The sequence below is a fragment of the Octopus sinensis genome, linkage group LG22 (assembly GCF_006345805.1).
Source record: "Octopus sinensis linkage group LG22, ASM634580v1, whole genome shotgun sequence".
Lineage (NCBI taxonomy): Eukaryota > Metazoa > Mollusca > Cephalopoda > Octopoda > Octopodidae > Octopus > Octopus sinensis.
In genome coordinates, this window is record NC_043018.1 from 13561351 (window position 1) to 13578219 (window position 16869).

General features: G+C 38.5%; 1 protein-coding gene across 2 annotated transcripts in view; it reads right to left on the reverse strand.

The window, feature by feature from the left end:
- LOC115223184 (WD repeat-containing protein 11) overlaps positions 1–16869 on the reverse strand; it is a 47482-nt gene that overhangs the window by 13262 nt on the left and 17351 nt on the right. The window contains exons 13-23 of one of the 2 annotated variants that reach the window (XM_029793627.2): positions 16362–16468; positions 14993–15065; positions 14209–14317; positions 13390–13526; positions 11728–11854; positions 9526–9576; positions 4823–4929; positions 3539–3659; positions 2104–2272; positions 1488–1656; positions 163–228 (exon numbers count right to left, since the gene is read on the reverse strand). In XM_029793627.2, the coding sequence (XP_029649487.1) occupies positions 163–228; positions 1488–1656; positions 2104–2272; positions 3539–3659; positions 4823–4929; positions 9526–9576; positions 11728–11854; positions 13390–13526; positions 14209–14317; positions 14993–15065; positions 16362–16468 (1236 nt within the window). The remainder of the gene's footprint in view (positions 1–162; positions 229–1487; positions 1657–2103; positions 2273–3538; positions 3660–4822; positions 4930–9525; positions 9577–11727; positions 11855–13389; positions 13527–14208; positions 14318–14992; positions 15066–16361; positions 16469–16869) is intronic. The other variant, XM_029793628.2, reaches the window with a different exon arrangement.

Below are 16869 nucleotides of genomic sequence, written 5' to 3' on the forward strand. Positions count from 1 at the left end.
AGAACGGATTTTATAGAAGAGATAAGGTAAACCAATACCAGTGGCACTAGTATTTGCCTGATATTGAATGAATGGTTGAAAGACTATATTTTTGCTCATTTACAATAAAGGAAAGACACTATAGTGAAATGAAGAGAAATGAAAGGAGAAAAAGTCACTTACTTGGCAACGAAAAGACAACGTTGAGCTACACCGAACTTTGAAGAAGGAAGGTAAGTCATCAAGTCACTGAAAAGGGGGGGCAGAGAAAGAATAACAACTGATAATTATTATTACCAATGGTTATCATCATCATCATCATCATCACTGTCATCTTCATTAACGTCATCATCACCATCATTGCCACTGTCTCTACTACCACTATTACCATTATTCTTGCTGTCATTACCAATATTACCATAATCATTATCATAATTATTACCGTTATTACCATTATCATTAGCAGTCATTACCATCATCATTATTCACCTCATTAACATCCTTCATTATCATTCTCATTATTCTTTCATTACTTTCAAATTTTGGCACAACGCCAGCTATTTAGGGGGAGGGGCAAGTCAATTAAATCGATTACATGGTTTAACTGGTTCTTTTTTTTATTGACCCCGAAAGGATGAAAGGCAACGTCGACCTCAGCAGAATTTGAACTCAGAATGTAAAGATGGACAAAATGCCATTTTGTTCATCATGCTAATGATTCTGCCAGCTTCAAGAACACAGCACATTGCTCAGTCCAAGAATCGAAACTACAATCTTATAATCATGAGTCAGACACCCAAACCACTAAGCCATGCACTCTCACACTATCGTTATCATTAACATCATTATTATTGGAGTAAAGATTGTTTGCCAACATAACATGGCAGTCCTGGTTTAGGATGAATGTTGCTGTAATTTAGCCCCAGGAGACATTGTCTCCAGCTGGTTATACGACACGATCTGTGAGCGCATATTTTTGAACAAGGGACTCTAGCACCCCAACTCGGCTCAAAACAATATCTGTGTATCACGGTTTCCGGGTTATTTCCCTTCATCAGCCCAGAATAATTGTTCTGCAAGAGGTGGTGCTGCCAAATTCCTGTTCAAAATATATAGTTTTCAAAGTGACAACGAGTCACTGATCTATAAATTAGAAAATTACTTTATAGCCAGCTGGAGACGATGTCTCCTGGGGCTAAATTACAGCAACATTCGTCCTAAACCAGGACTACCACGTTATGTTGGCAAAAATCTTTACTCCAAAGTTCTGTTGATGAATGTCTCTCCGTGTGAGATTTACAAATAGTAATTTTCTAATCATTATCATCGTTGTTAATCTCATTATTACCACCATCATTACCATTGTCATTAACATTATAATTACTTTTCGAATGCCCTTAATCATATGTCTGTTTGACCAATGCTGACCTGGGGTAAAAGAAGATCACCAATCACCCCCATTACTCTCCCATAAAATTATAGACAAGAGAAACAAAGAGGAAGCTTACCTGTTAATAAGTTTCAGTTGTTTATTGACAGCAGTCTGAATTTCTTGCTCCTCATCCCTCATACCAGACAGCTCAAACGTATATTTTTCATTCCACGGTTGATGTTGAAGAAATGTTTTCATCAATAAAGATCCAGGAGAAGGTAGAAATGAAGGACAAAATATTTTCTCTAAAAACAAAAGAAAATAATTTTAATTATGCGTATGCGTGTTTGTGTATGCATGCATGTGTGTGTATACACATACGCATACATTTATATATATATAAAACATGCCAGCATGGTAAAAGGGATGTAAAATGAGAATGTGTGTGCGTGTGTGTTTGTTTGTGGGTAGTTTTGTTGTCAGTTTCTTCTGCCAGCAAAATGGTCAGGCTTCTTCATGGCTTCAAAGCAATGTGGAATAAGGGATCCCTTCCTTTAAAAACAGGTTAAAGGGTTAGCATTAGGAAGAGCATTTATTTGGCTGTGAAACAATGCCTCAAATGACATTCGCTCAACCAAGGCAAGCATGGAGAAGCAATCATAAAATGAATGTGTGTGTGTGTGTGTGTTCAGATATAATCAAGTGGTGCAACAGTCCACTGAGTGGAAACATTGAAAGACTAAAGGGGATACCTTCTAAATCCCAGTCCATCATGTGAGAGGAGGCTTTCTTCATAGTAAGGTCGAATACTCTTATGCAGCCATCGGACATCAAGACCACTGGCTTGTCCGACTGACCCCATTCAGCATCAATGATTTTGGGAACATCTTTGGAACACTTGTAAGAAACGATCAGTTCTTCCTGAAACAGAAATAACAATTACAATAAGAACAATAATAAAGTATCACCTGAACTCTTTCATTTCAACTTTGTTGGTTTTCTTAGTGTGTGTATGTGTGTGTGTGTGTGGTGTGTGTGTGTGTGTGTGTGTGTGTGTGTGTGTGTGTGTGTAGTCTTAGATGTAGATTTGGGTCTTCCTTCATTGTGAGACAAATAAGGCAGCAAGATTCAGTTAGTATGATTAATCTGTTGCTTTTTTCCTTTCCCTACCCAACTGGTCCTTGTGCATTTGAGGCCTTTCTGGACATTTTGGTGCCAGATGTTCTGGATATGTCTGTATATAAAATCATCATCACTTAGCGTCGGCTTTTCCATGCTGGCATGGATTAGACGCTCTGACCGAGACTGGTCAGCTGGAGAGATGTACCAAGCTCCAGTCTGGTTCGGCTTGGCTTCTATGGCTGGATACCCTTCTTAATGCCAACTACTTCAATAGTGTAGTGGGTATCTCCTAGATGTCACTGGCACAGGTGCCCTTTATGTGTCACCAGCATAGGAGCCTTTTATGTGTCACCAGCACAGGTGCCTTTTACATATCACTGGCAACCATGAATCCGCTTTCTGGTGAGAATGTGGTCAATCTGGCCAGTGCGGTCAATAGATCGATAGATTATCAGGTGACTGGTTGGTTTCCTGAAGTTGGTGTCGCAGACCATTAGGTCATTTGCATTGCAGAACTCCAACAGCCTTGTTCCCTCTTCATTTCAGGAACCAATTCTATGGCTCCCGTATACACCATGGAAGACACCTAGGTCTTGCCTGCCATGTCCACTGAAATCACCAGCCACAAGGTCCCTGTCATTTGTCTTTGAGGTAGCCTGCAGAAGAATGTCGTAAAAGCAGTCCTTTTGCTCATTTGGCAGATATACGTGTGTGTGTGTGTGTGTGTGTATGTATGTATATATATATAAACATCTGGCACCAAAAATTGGATGGATGGATGGATGGACAGTTAGATATACATATACATTTATGTGTGTGTGTGTGATGTAGTGCATTCTGGTGAAGTAGGGTAACCTTCCTCTGAAGATTTCAAATTTCTAAGAAATGTAGATGAAGATGCATAGCTTGTCAGTCGTGCATAGCTTGTCAGTCAGCTGTACATTTGTAGGTCATAGGACCCCTGAGCATTAAAGACACTTAACTTATTCAATATTTACAGAAACAATATATAATTATAAAAAAACACTGTCATTAACAAAATGGGTGAAAGTTGTTCTCTCTTACCTTTTGACTTTTTATCTCGTATATGTCTAAGCCATCGTTATACTTGAGGAAAAATTTCAAATTTGCTTTCCCTGGTCCAAAACGTATCTTTTTAATGGCTGATCTGTGGGTGGATATGGTTCTGGAAAGATGTACACAAAAATTTTTAAATTCTTCTTGCGTTGGGGTATACATGCTCAATAAATATTCATATGTAAAGTGGTTGGCATTGGGAAGGGCATCGAGCCATAGAAAACAGACTGGAACCTGGTGCAGCTCTCCGGCTCATCAGCTCCAGTCAAACTGTCTAACCCATGCCAGCATGGAATGAGGGTGTTAAATGATGATGATGATGATGATGATGACGATGATGTAATGTCCTCTTTTCTTTAGTGGCATGAGTTGGACAGTTTGACAGAAACAGACCAGCAAGGGTTGCACCAAGCGCCAATGTCCACTTTGGCACTGTTTCTACTGTCAGATACCCTCCAGAACGTCAACCCCTTCATAAGAGTGTTACTGGGTGCTTTTTTCATGGCACTAACACGATTGAGGCCATCAAGTACCCACAAGACAAGACCCCCTTAAATGAGTGGGGTATAGCATTCAGGAATACGAAAGTAACGTAGAGTAACAGAAGCAAGTGTCTTGCTGAAGTGGTGAGTCTATGGCTTGCTCACCTGGAAAGAGAGAGGGAGAGAGATAACGGGGTCGAAGTAGAAAGTGGATATGAGATAGAGGAGAGGACAGTGGGTAAGTGTACAAGAGTGAAAACAGTGTGAGAAACAGTAGGGATTCAGTTGGATGCAGTGAATAACAGATATGCGACCTAAGGGAGATTTGTAGCCACTCAATCTGCAAAAAAAAAAAAAGCAGCTAAATCTCCCTCAAATCATAAATTCTCATCTTGAGAACAGTAACAAGCCTTAGACACAAGAGAGTGCTGAAAGGCTTCTGACTTTGGGTAAAAGAAAATACAGGAGAATCAGTTTATTCAACAGATTCCCCTCTCAGAGTCACACACTCGATGCAACATTCCTTTGGTAATTCTAAGCCCAGTAAAAGAACTTGGAAAGTTGGGCTTCCAACCAGGCCCTTCATGGTACCCTTGGAGCCAGGAACTTTGCAACACCCCACCCATGCACTACATTTAGAAAAAACACACAAAAAAAAGAGTATGTTGCAAATGAAAGAAATGCTTCCTATAACTTTTTTTTTCAGGGGTAAATCTCAACAAGTCTGTGGTGATTACTGAGGGAAAAAGATCTTGGTAATAAAATAGAGTACAAATATCATGAAACAAACCTTGATATTCTTCCTTTGAGGTCCCAGATTGATAAGACACCATCAACATCACCAAAAGCCAAATGATCGTTTTTCCAGGCTAACGAAGTAATTATACTAAGTCCACTCTGAAAATTAATTTAAATAACAATGATGATGATGATAATAATAATAATCCTTTCTACTATAGGCACAAGGCCAGAAATTTGAGGGAGGGGATAAGTGATTACATCGACCCCAGTACTCAACTGGTACTTAATTTATCAACTCTGAAAGGGTGAAAGGTAAAGTTGACCTCGGTGGAATTTGAACTCAGAACGTAGTGACGGCCAAAATACGGTTAAGCATTTCACCCGCGATGCTACCAATTCTGCCAGCTCACCCATCTTAGGCCAGCTGGAATAATTTTGGTAGAAGGCCAGTAATTTTGGGGAAGGAGCCAAGTCGATAAAACCAACCTCAGTGTTCAACTGGGACATATTTATCCACCCCAAAAGGATGAAAGGGGAAGTCAACCCTGGCAGAATTTGAACTCAAAACATGAAAACAGACAAAGTGCCACCAAGCATTCTGCTCATCATGCAAATGGTTCTGCCAGCTCACCACCACCGCCACCATAATAATAATAATAATAATAATAATAATAATGAGCAAAGTATTTTCAGATGGTTAAAAAGAACAGATAGCATGGTACTATAGGCTGCAGGTAGCAAGTCTGCAACACATGCAAGACTCCAGCAGTTCTAACAAAACCTGTGTCGTTGTTGTTGTTAATAATAATAATAATAATAATAATAATAATAATAATAATAATAATAATAATAAGCAGCAGCAGCAGCAAAGAAGTTCAGTATGATTTAGAAGCAAACTGGTTATGGAAATTTGAAAGTGAAATGGAAGATGGATGAAAACAAAGTGACAGAGGTGTTTAAATTGGGAAACTCCTAAACCAGATGGTATTCAGAGATTCTGGTTCAAAATCTCTCAAAAATATACACAACCATTAGGAAATGTGAAAATACACAAGGGGACATTCATGGAAGGCTCACTCTCACCATTCCTTTTTGTTATTGCGTTAATACCTCTGGCATGTCTACTGAGAAAATCCAGGTCTGTTTATAAGTTTGCCAAAATTGAGATAAAACATAAATCCTTTGCTTTATACGGAGGATCTCCAACTATGTACGAAATATGAAAAAGACTTGGATTCGTTGATCCAAACAGTAAAAATATTTAACGAGGACACTGGGGAGGGGGGCAGTTTTTGGTAAATAAGTGCATAGTTCTAAGTATGAAGAGAAGTTGGAAGATAAAATCTGATGGTATCAAATTACCACAAGATAATATCATTAGATTGCCGAGAAATAATGAGGGATACAAATACCTAGGGGTATTTGTATTAAGACAATAAGATAATGATGGAGAAATAAGAGAAAATCTCCAAAGAGTACAAGAAAAGAAATAGGAAGGTGCTTGAAACAAAACTAAATGGAAGGAATATCGTTAAAGCAATAAATGTATGAACCATGCCAATATTAAGAAACTCTGCTACCTTTCAAAGAGGATAAAAGTTGAGATACAGATCTTAGATTAAAAAAAAAATCTAGGAAGCTTCTCAAAATGTAAAGTGTGCAGCACCCTAAAATGGTAAAATCAAAAGACTTTGCCTCCCAAGAAAGGAAGGAAGCAGAGGACTGCTAAATGCAGAAGACATCATTAGGATTGCAATGTTGGGTTTGGAAAACTATGTTATTATATGTAGTGAAGAAAGAATGCAACTAGCAGCTAGAAATGTCCCAAAACGTCACTGAAACTGTCCAAGGAATAACATGGCCATTCATGCAACAAACCAAGAATGTCAGAAGTAAAGAACACTGGTTGTGGCTGACGGGCAGAAAGCTGAAACAAGAAAACTGGGGTGCTGGCTAGAATCCCTCAGGAACAAACCATTAAAATGAATTTGATGAAGACAAAGATTGATAAAACTTGAACTCAGAGAAGAGGACATTTGTATACTGATCGAAATGAGAAAACTGAGCAAGAGTCCCAAATTGTACGAGAAACAGGAATCATCCAAGCTTCTCAGTATAGTCCCTGGTTGGCTATGAAATCTGACCCATAATACTGCAGAGTGTCTTGATAAGCAAAGGAGTTCAGGCAGCTTCTAAGGGCCCTGGACAGTTTCCAGGTCTTTCAAGTGTAAAAAAAGACAAGGAAGGACCAAAGGGCTGAAGACCTGAACCTTTGTTCTGTTGCTCAGTTATAAGCAGCACCAAACCCCCCCCACCCTTGTCCAATGAATCCACATCTTCATTAGCAAACCCAACTCTTTTTAAGACTTCAGATTCACAGCTCAAAAAATTTTATTACACAAATAGTAAATATGATTTCTAATTTTGGCACAAGGCCAGTAATTTTGAGGGAATGGTGTTAGTCGAGACCATCAACCCCAAAACTTTATTTCATTGATCCTAGACTTGACCTTGGAGGAATATGAACTCAGAATGCAGGGTGCTGGAACAAATACCACAAGGCATTTTGTCCACAGCTCAAACAATTCTGTCTATCTTGTCACTCATAACAGTTTCTTGCATAAGTGTGAAGCCAGAAATTTGGGGATCTGGTACTTTGATATTGGAAGGATGGCAGGCAAAGCTGACCACAGCAGGTTTCAAACTCGAAACATAAAAAAAAGCTGGAATAAATACTGCAAGGTATTTTGTCCAACACTAATGATTCTGCTAATCCAATAATGGTAAAAATAATTGTTTGTTTTGTAAGGCTGCGAAGGCCCATTCATACATTAACACAAAACAAAATGGTTAGAAAGATGTGTAAAGAGATACATTGATGACTTTTTATAAGACAAAAAGGGGACAAACGTGTCATACAATATATTGGAATATATTAAAGATTTTTTAAAGCTTTACACAAATATATAAAAAAATATAAATAGATTTAAATAAAAGAATATAAATAAAACACAAAACAAATAATAGCAACCAACCCACACACATGCAAAAAGCAATCATCAGAACTTGCTAAGGGCACCCATTTACACTGACCACCTACTTTTTTCATGTACTCTACATCCATATATACTCAAAATGATCAGTCCTGAAGGTGGTGCTAGTGAGCAACTCAAGTTTCGGAGTGTATAAAAGAGGTGCCACATCCCCTGATACCTAAAATAGTTTGTCGCTTATGTGTTCCACATAGACAAAGCTCATCACTGCTTCAGGATACAATTTTATCTTCTATGTCTTCCTGCATTTCATTCAAATCCTCCAACAGTCCTCTGGTGGGGTTTTTTTTAAGGATCGTCAACTGCACACAAACCCAATGAGGGATGACTCACTTTTTCTGCTTGAGCTCTTTTTTTTTTTTTTTGGCAGGAGAAGTATTTTGTTTTCCAATGTCCCCCAACGTTTATCCACCCCTGGCTCCCTTCTATCACCTCCTCTTTATTACAAGATGATGGGGTCACACCACTGGTCATGGCTAGAGGAAAGGAACTCCTGTGATCAATTTCTGGCATTGAAGATGAAGAGATTTTTTTTTTCACTCTCTTTGAGGCTGAAACTAGTGATGCAATTGGTGCTACTCTAGAAACAACCTGCAATTACTGTTGCTGTTGTCCATTCTCACTGTCTTTCCAGCTTCTCTGGACAGGAAGTCCACACACTGTAACTCACACATGAAGCAGCTATGCTTTCTGCTTTGCACCACCAGCCTTATTGCCCTTCTCTCAGCCCTGACAATGGGAAACAGCTCCAAGATTATTTTGAAATTTTCAGGGGTCATTAGAACTTGCATAGCCATGCAAACCCCATCTAACTACATCATTCTGTCTCACCTCTGTGCTCACCACCTGCCTGTAATATGTCAGAAACACCAAGAAGATAGGCCAAGGGTTAACACCACCTCCAACATCTCTTGCTGAGATTCATGTATTAAAGCATCCATATAAATTGCAAGTGTGTAACACACCAGCCTCACCTGCATTTTACCTTATCCTCAGTTCTGAAGACTTGGTACATACCTTATATGCCCTACTTCTATCAATGGAATACACATCATACCACAAATTGTCAAAGGTTTCCATTAATTGTTCCTTTGAGGGCATATGGCAATATGTGGGCATTGTGGTCATCTGCTCCAGCCTTTGCTTGCTCTTGAATAAATCCCTCAGGCAAAGAAGCACACTTCTTTGTAACTTATCATTGCCAGTGTCTAAAACCTCCCTATGATTTGTTATGACAGCAAAGGAGTTGTTAGTACTTTTGTTAAATTCATACAAGTTTGCATTACTGTTATTGTTGTTGTGTTTGTTGTGTGTACTTCTGTTTATGTCATGCAAATTTGTGTTTTTGAGTATCAGATTTTGTTTATAACTGAATTTATTTATTTCATTGTCATTTTTTTTTTTGGTTACCTTTTTTTTTTAAAATTCACTTTCATGTGTTCAAAAGTTATTTTGTTATTTGGAGCATAGTCAGTGCCACTTCTTTTTTCATTAGTACCTCTTTTTTTCATTAGTACCTCTTTTTTCATTAGTACCTCTTTTTTCATTAGTACCTCTTTTTTCATTAGTGCCTCTTTTTTCATTAGTGCCTCTTTTTTCATTAGTGCCTCTTGGTGTGCCTCTAGTAGCAGAAGCCATACTGAACAAAGTGTAAACACAAGAAAGTTTTTCAGAAAAAAAAAATGTCTAAAAGACAAACCTTTTGTCTACCCCAGGAATTGGGAGAGACATCCACACACTCCGAAGTCCCCTGTTTACAAAATAATCCAAAAAAGAAAAACTTTGATCGAGTAAAACTTGTCAACATTCCGATTCTCTTGAAACGACTCGACAACATATTCATTCACACCAAAATACAATAATACAGGTTGGACAGAAGATAACTAGCTAAAATATAGAAATACATCATTTATATGTATTCACATCAATATTCTTTCTTTCCCCGTCTGTCTTGATAGACAATGGGTTGCGCCAAGGGTGGGGCCTACTTTGATGATGTGCAGCGTCTGCTGTGACTGAACAGTCCAATTCTAGAGTGGCAGTCCTTGGTACATTTGCTGCACACAAACATCGATGGGTACGTGTGGGGTGTTGCTGCAGTTGTCCTCCTCCTGTCCCGCCTGTCCAACCACAGCTGTGCTCTCCTCTCCTCAGCCATGGAAACGCCTTTCCTCACCGTCCGACGCCAGGCAGAGCGGTCAGCAGCTGTTTCCTCCCACGTGTCCACACAGATGTTGGCAGTCCTCAGGTCGCGCTTGCACACGTCCCTATATTGTAGCTGTGGACGTCCCTTGGGTCGGGATCCCGTGGTGAGTTCGCTGTACAGGATGTCTTTAGGCATTAATATATTTATATCCTTAACAAATGCCTTAGACTTGCCCAAAACTACTACAAGTTGTGGCAACATGGTGAGGTAGCGAAAATGCTACCTCTGTGAAAAATGGAGTCTAGAGCAAGGCGAGACGTGGTATGAGCACAAACTGCAGAGAGCGGAGGAGTTGGAGAGCTAGAAAATCTTGTACTAGAACACAACAAGACAGACCTAGAGGTGGACAGACCATGGTGAACCACACATGCTATACAACTGATGTTGAATGTCCCTTTGACGAATGAATAGTCAAGAAGGAAGGCAAAAAAATAGACATATTCAATTCTCTAAAGTATGAAACAGCCCAGCTATGGAAAATGTAGTATGTGAAGATAGTGTTGGGTCCTTCAGGACAGTATGAGAAGGCATCAAGAGGAATCTAAAGGAAATCGGAATAGAGGGCCCAGCAGAACTGTTATAAAAGGTTTGCCTCCCTGGCACAACCAGAATAACTAGGGAAATATTAGATAGTTGAAAAGAAGAGATAGCATGGTACCGTAGGCTGGAGGTAGCAAGCTTGCTACACATGCAAGACTCCAGGAGTTCCAACAAAACCTGAGTTGAAAGGAATGAAAATAATAATAATAATAATCCTTTCGACGAATGACACAAAGCCTGACATTTTGTGGGAGGGGACCAGTTGATTATATCAACCCCAGTGTAATTAATTCATTGTAATTAATTCTCTTTGAAGAAAGAAAACTTTTGGTGCATGTCTCAAACCATGAATAATTTCTGAAATAAGACACAAGGCCAGAAATTTTAATAAGGGAGGGGGAGGGCGTTGGCCAGTTATACTGACCTCAGTATTTATTGGTTCTTTATTTCATCGAACCCAGAAGGATGAAAGATAAAGCTGACTTTGGTGGAATTTGAACTCAGAATGCAAAGAGATGAAGTAAATACCATGAGGTATTTTGTTCTATTGATTTTCTCAATGTTTTGCCCTCAAAATATAATTTTTAAAAAGCAATAATAATAATAATGATGATAATGGTTTCTAACATAGGTACAAATGAGTTTTATAAGTTTTTTTTGTTTTGGAGGAGGTAGTCAATTAATTAATTAGTTCTCAAATATAAATTCATTCACATATAAGATGCATTATAGACATAGTAAATGTGACTAACCATCGTTTTGTCTAGGACTAGATTGTCTGATGTGTACCTTCTTTTTAAAATGGTAAGGTAAGTTATATCTATTTCTTTACTACCCACAAGGGGCTAAACACAGAAGGGAGAAACAAAGACAGACAAATGGATTAAGTCGATTATGTCAACCCCAGTGCATAACTGGTACTTATTTAATCGACCCCCAAAAGGACATGTTTCAGTCTTATTATGACCTTATCAGCAAATCATAGATTAGCCAATGACTGATATTGCTTATTTCTCACCACTTGGTTATTTCCAATTATCTTTTGAACGTTCCCTGCATTAAACGATGTTTATCTTAACACTAACTAAACCACAGTGTTGCTTATGGATGGTGTCTTTGGGTAAATTATTTTGAAGATGTAATAAGCTAGCTTACCTCCACAGGAAGTTTAGAGACATCTGTGATGGTGCTTCCTTCAATAACAAAATGGTACAAGGTGCTTTCTTGGTCTGTAAATACCAAATGTTCCTTACCAGTTACTTTACCGCTTGGCTTGTTCTCACTAAAATACCAAAGATAAAACGGAACAATGAGACAAAACACTCAGAATATTTCTATTTATTTAGTTTTTTACTGTGGCCATGCTAGAGCACCATCTTTATGGACTTTTGATGACTATCATAACCTTAGTACTTATATATGTCCAGATTTATCAAATTATGTTACATTTTTTGACATTATACTAGTTTTACACAGGTATAAAGAAGAAAAAAAAACGATACAGACTTGTATTTAAAGGTAGTTATATCTTTGTTTAACATTTGTTTTCCCAACACAAGCAGAAGTTCAGATAGATTTTTTTGAGGCAGGATGTTGCAGCAGCCAGTTCTTTCTGTTATCAGTCCTTAAAGTAAAGAAATCCCTTTTCAGAAAAGGGTCTCTTTATTCTATAGGCATTTGACAGTGCAGAGCAACCAGTTACAACATCAACATCAGAGCTGCCGCTTCACTCCAGACAGGGTGATGAGAGAGGAACACATAAACAGTGAAGCACATATGCAGGCAGGCATCAAATCCACTCATGAGGCTTTGGTTGGCCCAAGGTCATAGCAGAAGGCATCTGTCCATGGTGCTTTGCAGTGGGACTCAACTTGAAACCGCAGAGTTGAGAGAAGCAAATGTTTTACAACCCAGCCATAGTAGTGTTGTCTATCGGTGACTGCATAGTAAGAAGTCGGCTTCCCAAGCACATGGTCCCAGGTTCAGTCTCACTCTGTACCAATTTGGGCAAATGTCTTCTACTATAGCCCTGGACTGGAGAGAGTGCAATGTATAGAAGCAGTCCGGATAATGGACAGAATACACATCCCCACCGTCACACTGCATCCCACAGGATCAAGGACCATACGTTAGAGTATGGTCCTTGGCTAGGTACAGAAACAAGTTTTATCTAAAAGAATAAACTCATGGGCGACACCTTGTCATTTGCCTAAATGTGTGCCATGGGTCTGTGTGCCATGGGTCTGTGTGCCATGGGTCTGTTCAATTAGAGTGCGACAGGTCTGTGTGCCATGGGTCTGTTCAATTAGAGTGCGACAGGTCTGTGTGCCATGGGTCTGTTCAATTAGAGTGCGACAGGTCTGTGTGCCATGGGTCTGTTCAATTAGAGTGCAACAGGTCTGTGTGCCATGGGTCTGTTCAATTAGAGTGCGACAGGTCTGTGTGCCATGGGTCTGTTCAATTAGAGTGCGACAGGTCTGTGTGCCATGGGTCTGTTCAATTAGAGTGCGACAGGTCTGTGTGCCATGGGTCTGTTCAATTAGAGTGCGACAGGTCTGTGTGCCATGGGTCTGTTCAATTAGAGTGCGACAGGTCTGTGTGCCATGGGTCTGTTCAATTAGAGTGCGACAGGTCTGTGTGCCATGGGTCTGTTCAATTAGAGTGCGACAGGTTGTGTGCCATGGGTCTGTTCAATTAGAGTGCGACAGGTCTGTGTGCCATGGGTCTGCTCAATTAGAGTTGACCTGAGAATGACACAATACAAAAGCAATTGTTAAAAAACAAAGAGAATAGTAAATCAATCAATCGAATTCTTACTTTGAGGAATTATCTAAATTAGACAATGATGAAGAAGAAAGGCTTTCGGTGTTGATGTTTACAGAACTATCAGAGTCTTTAGATTCAGTATTGAGTTTCCTCTTCAATGTCCGAATGTTAGAGGCAGGAAACCATTCCTAGATGTGACAAACAAAATACAAAAGTCGTCAGAGTCAAGAGGGAAAATAGGGAAGAAAATTTAATTCAAAACAATTAACAGATGTTTTTAAGGAATCATGACATTAACATGTTCTAAATACAATTAAATAACACATCACATAGCAATATCAATAAGTTAATTCTCTATAAAAATACATACATGCAAATACAGATATATATATATATATATTATATTAAATTAGAGATAAAACCACTATTAGGCAAATCAAACAATGAAAAACTTAAGCCAATACATAAAATTAATTAATTTATATTATTTTAAATATATATCAAAAGTATTAAAATTTTAATAAAAGATAATGAGTAAAACATTAGAAAATTATATATATATACACACACACACAACAACAACAACAAATTGTTAAGGCCTTTGTTGTGTGACATGTATGATTGATATATCTGTAGTGGGGTGGGGTGGGGGAAATATGGTCAACCTGTTCATTTCCAAGACAGAACAGTAGCAGTCACCTCTCAGGGAAAACATTCAAAACAACTCAGATTCTCAAACCATAAAACGGCAGTCATCTTTAAGAAGAAAAAAAAACACATTCAAGACATGTCTGGTCTTGGGAATATATCATGGCTGACCTCTACTGCAAGAGAAAATATTCAAAAAGAAGTTGGATCTCCGAAACCTACCACAGCTGTCATGCGTGCTGAACTCTTCCTCACATCTCGTAGCAGAGATAAATTCTTGAGGTCCCATAATTCAAATGGTTTGTCTTTAAATGTAATTACAAAATACTGTCTGCAAAGGAAAAGAAAACAAGTATACATCTTCTAATCTCATTAATTGTACCTCATTATAAAAAAAGTTAAAAAAAAATGGAAATTCTTAAATTTTAAGTAGAAAAGATACTAATGTAAAGGCTGTGTGGTTAAACACTTTGCTTTGCAACCAAATGATTTCAGGTTCATTTCCACTGTGAAGTCCCTTGGGTCAGTGTTTTCTGCCATAGCCTTGGAGACAAAAATCTTTGAAATTTGTAATTCTTTAAGTCTTCAAATAACTTCCAAAACTCGTAATTCTTTAAACCCTTGCAATATTCTCTCCCTGTTTCATGACCCATGTGTTCCCATACTTTGGCCATGATTTCCTCAACAATCCTTCCAGGTCTCTCTCCCTAAAATTCATAAACATTCTTGCCTTGTTTTTATAACTTGTGTCTCTCTCATTCTTATCATGATTTCCCCCAGCAATAAACTCTTTCAAGTCCCTCTCTCTGCCTCACAAGTGTCTTCTTACTGCTATTTCTATTTCTTGAGGTGAAGCTGGCCATTGTTTGTCCATGATGCATCCACCCATTCCCGCATGATGTGAACATGAAGTGCAGAACATCAGAAGAAATACTGCAAACCAGGGTCGGCTCTCTGCATGATCATTTTATATCTTTACCCTGAGATAATCTGGTTAATAATTTACCTCATTGGTGACACACGTAATGCATGGATAGGGGATTCTTCATCACGTTGAATTCGAATTGGGGTTTCATTCCCTGTAAAAGAAAGTGTAATTGTTTATATGCAAAGGAATAAAGTGTCAGAAACATATGTCTCTCTATATGTGTGTGTTTATATATATATATATTATATATATATATATATATATATATATATATTATATGTCCATATATCTATGTTTGTCATAGAGTGAATCATCAGCTTCAAACAAATAAAGAAACTCTACAATATTTATTGAGCACAGAGATTGACAGCATATAATTATATCAAAAATAAACCAGAATTCAGACAAAGCAGCCAGTCTAATTTGCATTTTAGGTGAAGTGGGTACTTGCTGTCAGATGAATCTCCAAATAGAGATGAAACTGGTTAGGATAATAATAATTTATTTGCCCACAAAAAGATGAATTTTTTTTGGCACTTTTTTTACATTATGCTGCAAGGGTCAGATTACAGTTATACTTTGCATTCAAATTTCAGATTATCCAATTTCATGAAGGGCATCCCTAATTTATTAACTAAGTTGTCAGCAAATGCAACTTAAACTGGCTACTTTGGCTGAATCCTGATTTGTGTCTGATGTAAATAGCTAAAATCTACCATTCTCTTTCTCTCTGGACATAGAAAGTGAGGACCTCATCTCTGATGAGTCTCCAAATAGAGATTGAACTTACCAGGATAATCTCAGTCTTTCTGCTCACAGCAAGATAAAATGAGTTCACACTTGTGTATATTTAGCAGTGAGACCAAAATCATGAATATATTTCGCATTACAACTTCAGACAAGCATACGTATATGTATACATGCAGGCATATATACATTAATACATATATAAAAGGGTAAAGACCCCCTTCGGTCATGAATGACCATGGGATTGCACCTAGAAAGTTACCCTCCTAGACACAAGTCCGGGCAAGGTTGTTTATGGAAGACCAGCAGTCGCCCATGCATACCAGCCTCTCCTCTCCACGCCACCAGTGTTATCCAAGGGAAAGACAAAGGTCGATACAGCTTGGAACCAGTGATGTCGCAACTCATTTCTACAGCTGAGTGAACTGGAGCAACGTGAAATAAAGTGCCTTGCTCAAGAACACAACACGCAGCCCGGACCGGGATTCGAGCTCACAACCTCACGATCGTAAGCTCGACGCTCTAACCACTGAGCCATGCGCCTTCACATATATACAAACATACATAAATATATGTGTGTGTGCATACACACACACACACACCTACAGAAAACCATTGTCTAGGACTCACCACACTGTCTATAAAAGGCTGGATCTTACAAGGAACTGTGTGTAAATCAACGAAAATATAATTTGCATACCTGAAATGATATCAACCAACAGAATTTCATTCTTTACAAGTCCTGAAGCACTTGGGTCAGGATATGCGAATGATATGAAGAAATGTAGACCAGCCCATTCAATCCCTCTGTAATAAAAATATAAAATAAATAGCAATCACACGTTGTGTTGTAAGTTTAAATTTAGAATACATGTACACATGGAGGACACATGTGAAAGAGAATCTAATCAGATGCTTATTTTGGTTTCTTAGTGTCCCACTACAAGCTTAGTTTAAATGTGTGTGTGTGTGTCCGCACGTGCGCATGGGCATGTGCATGCCAGAGATGCCAACCTCATAAAAAAATGATTAGTCAAGATAAATATTCAAGTCAGGAAAATATCTAATATAAGGATCGTTAAGGGAACCAGGTAATGTTTTTCCTTCATTCTCCCCTAAATGATCCCATTGCCCTCCACAAACTAAAATGCAACATCCTACGTCTCCTTAGTGATTATTTCCCGTCCTCACTTCAGCACATCATCGGT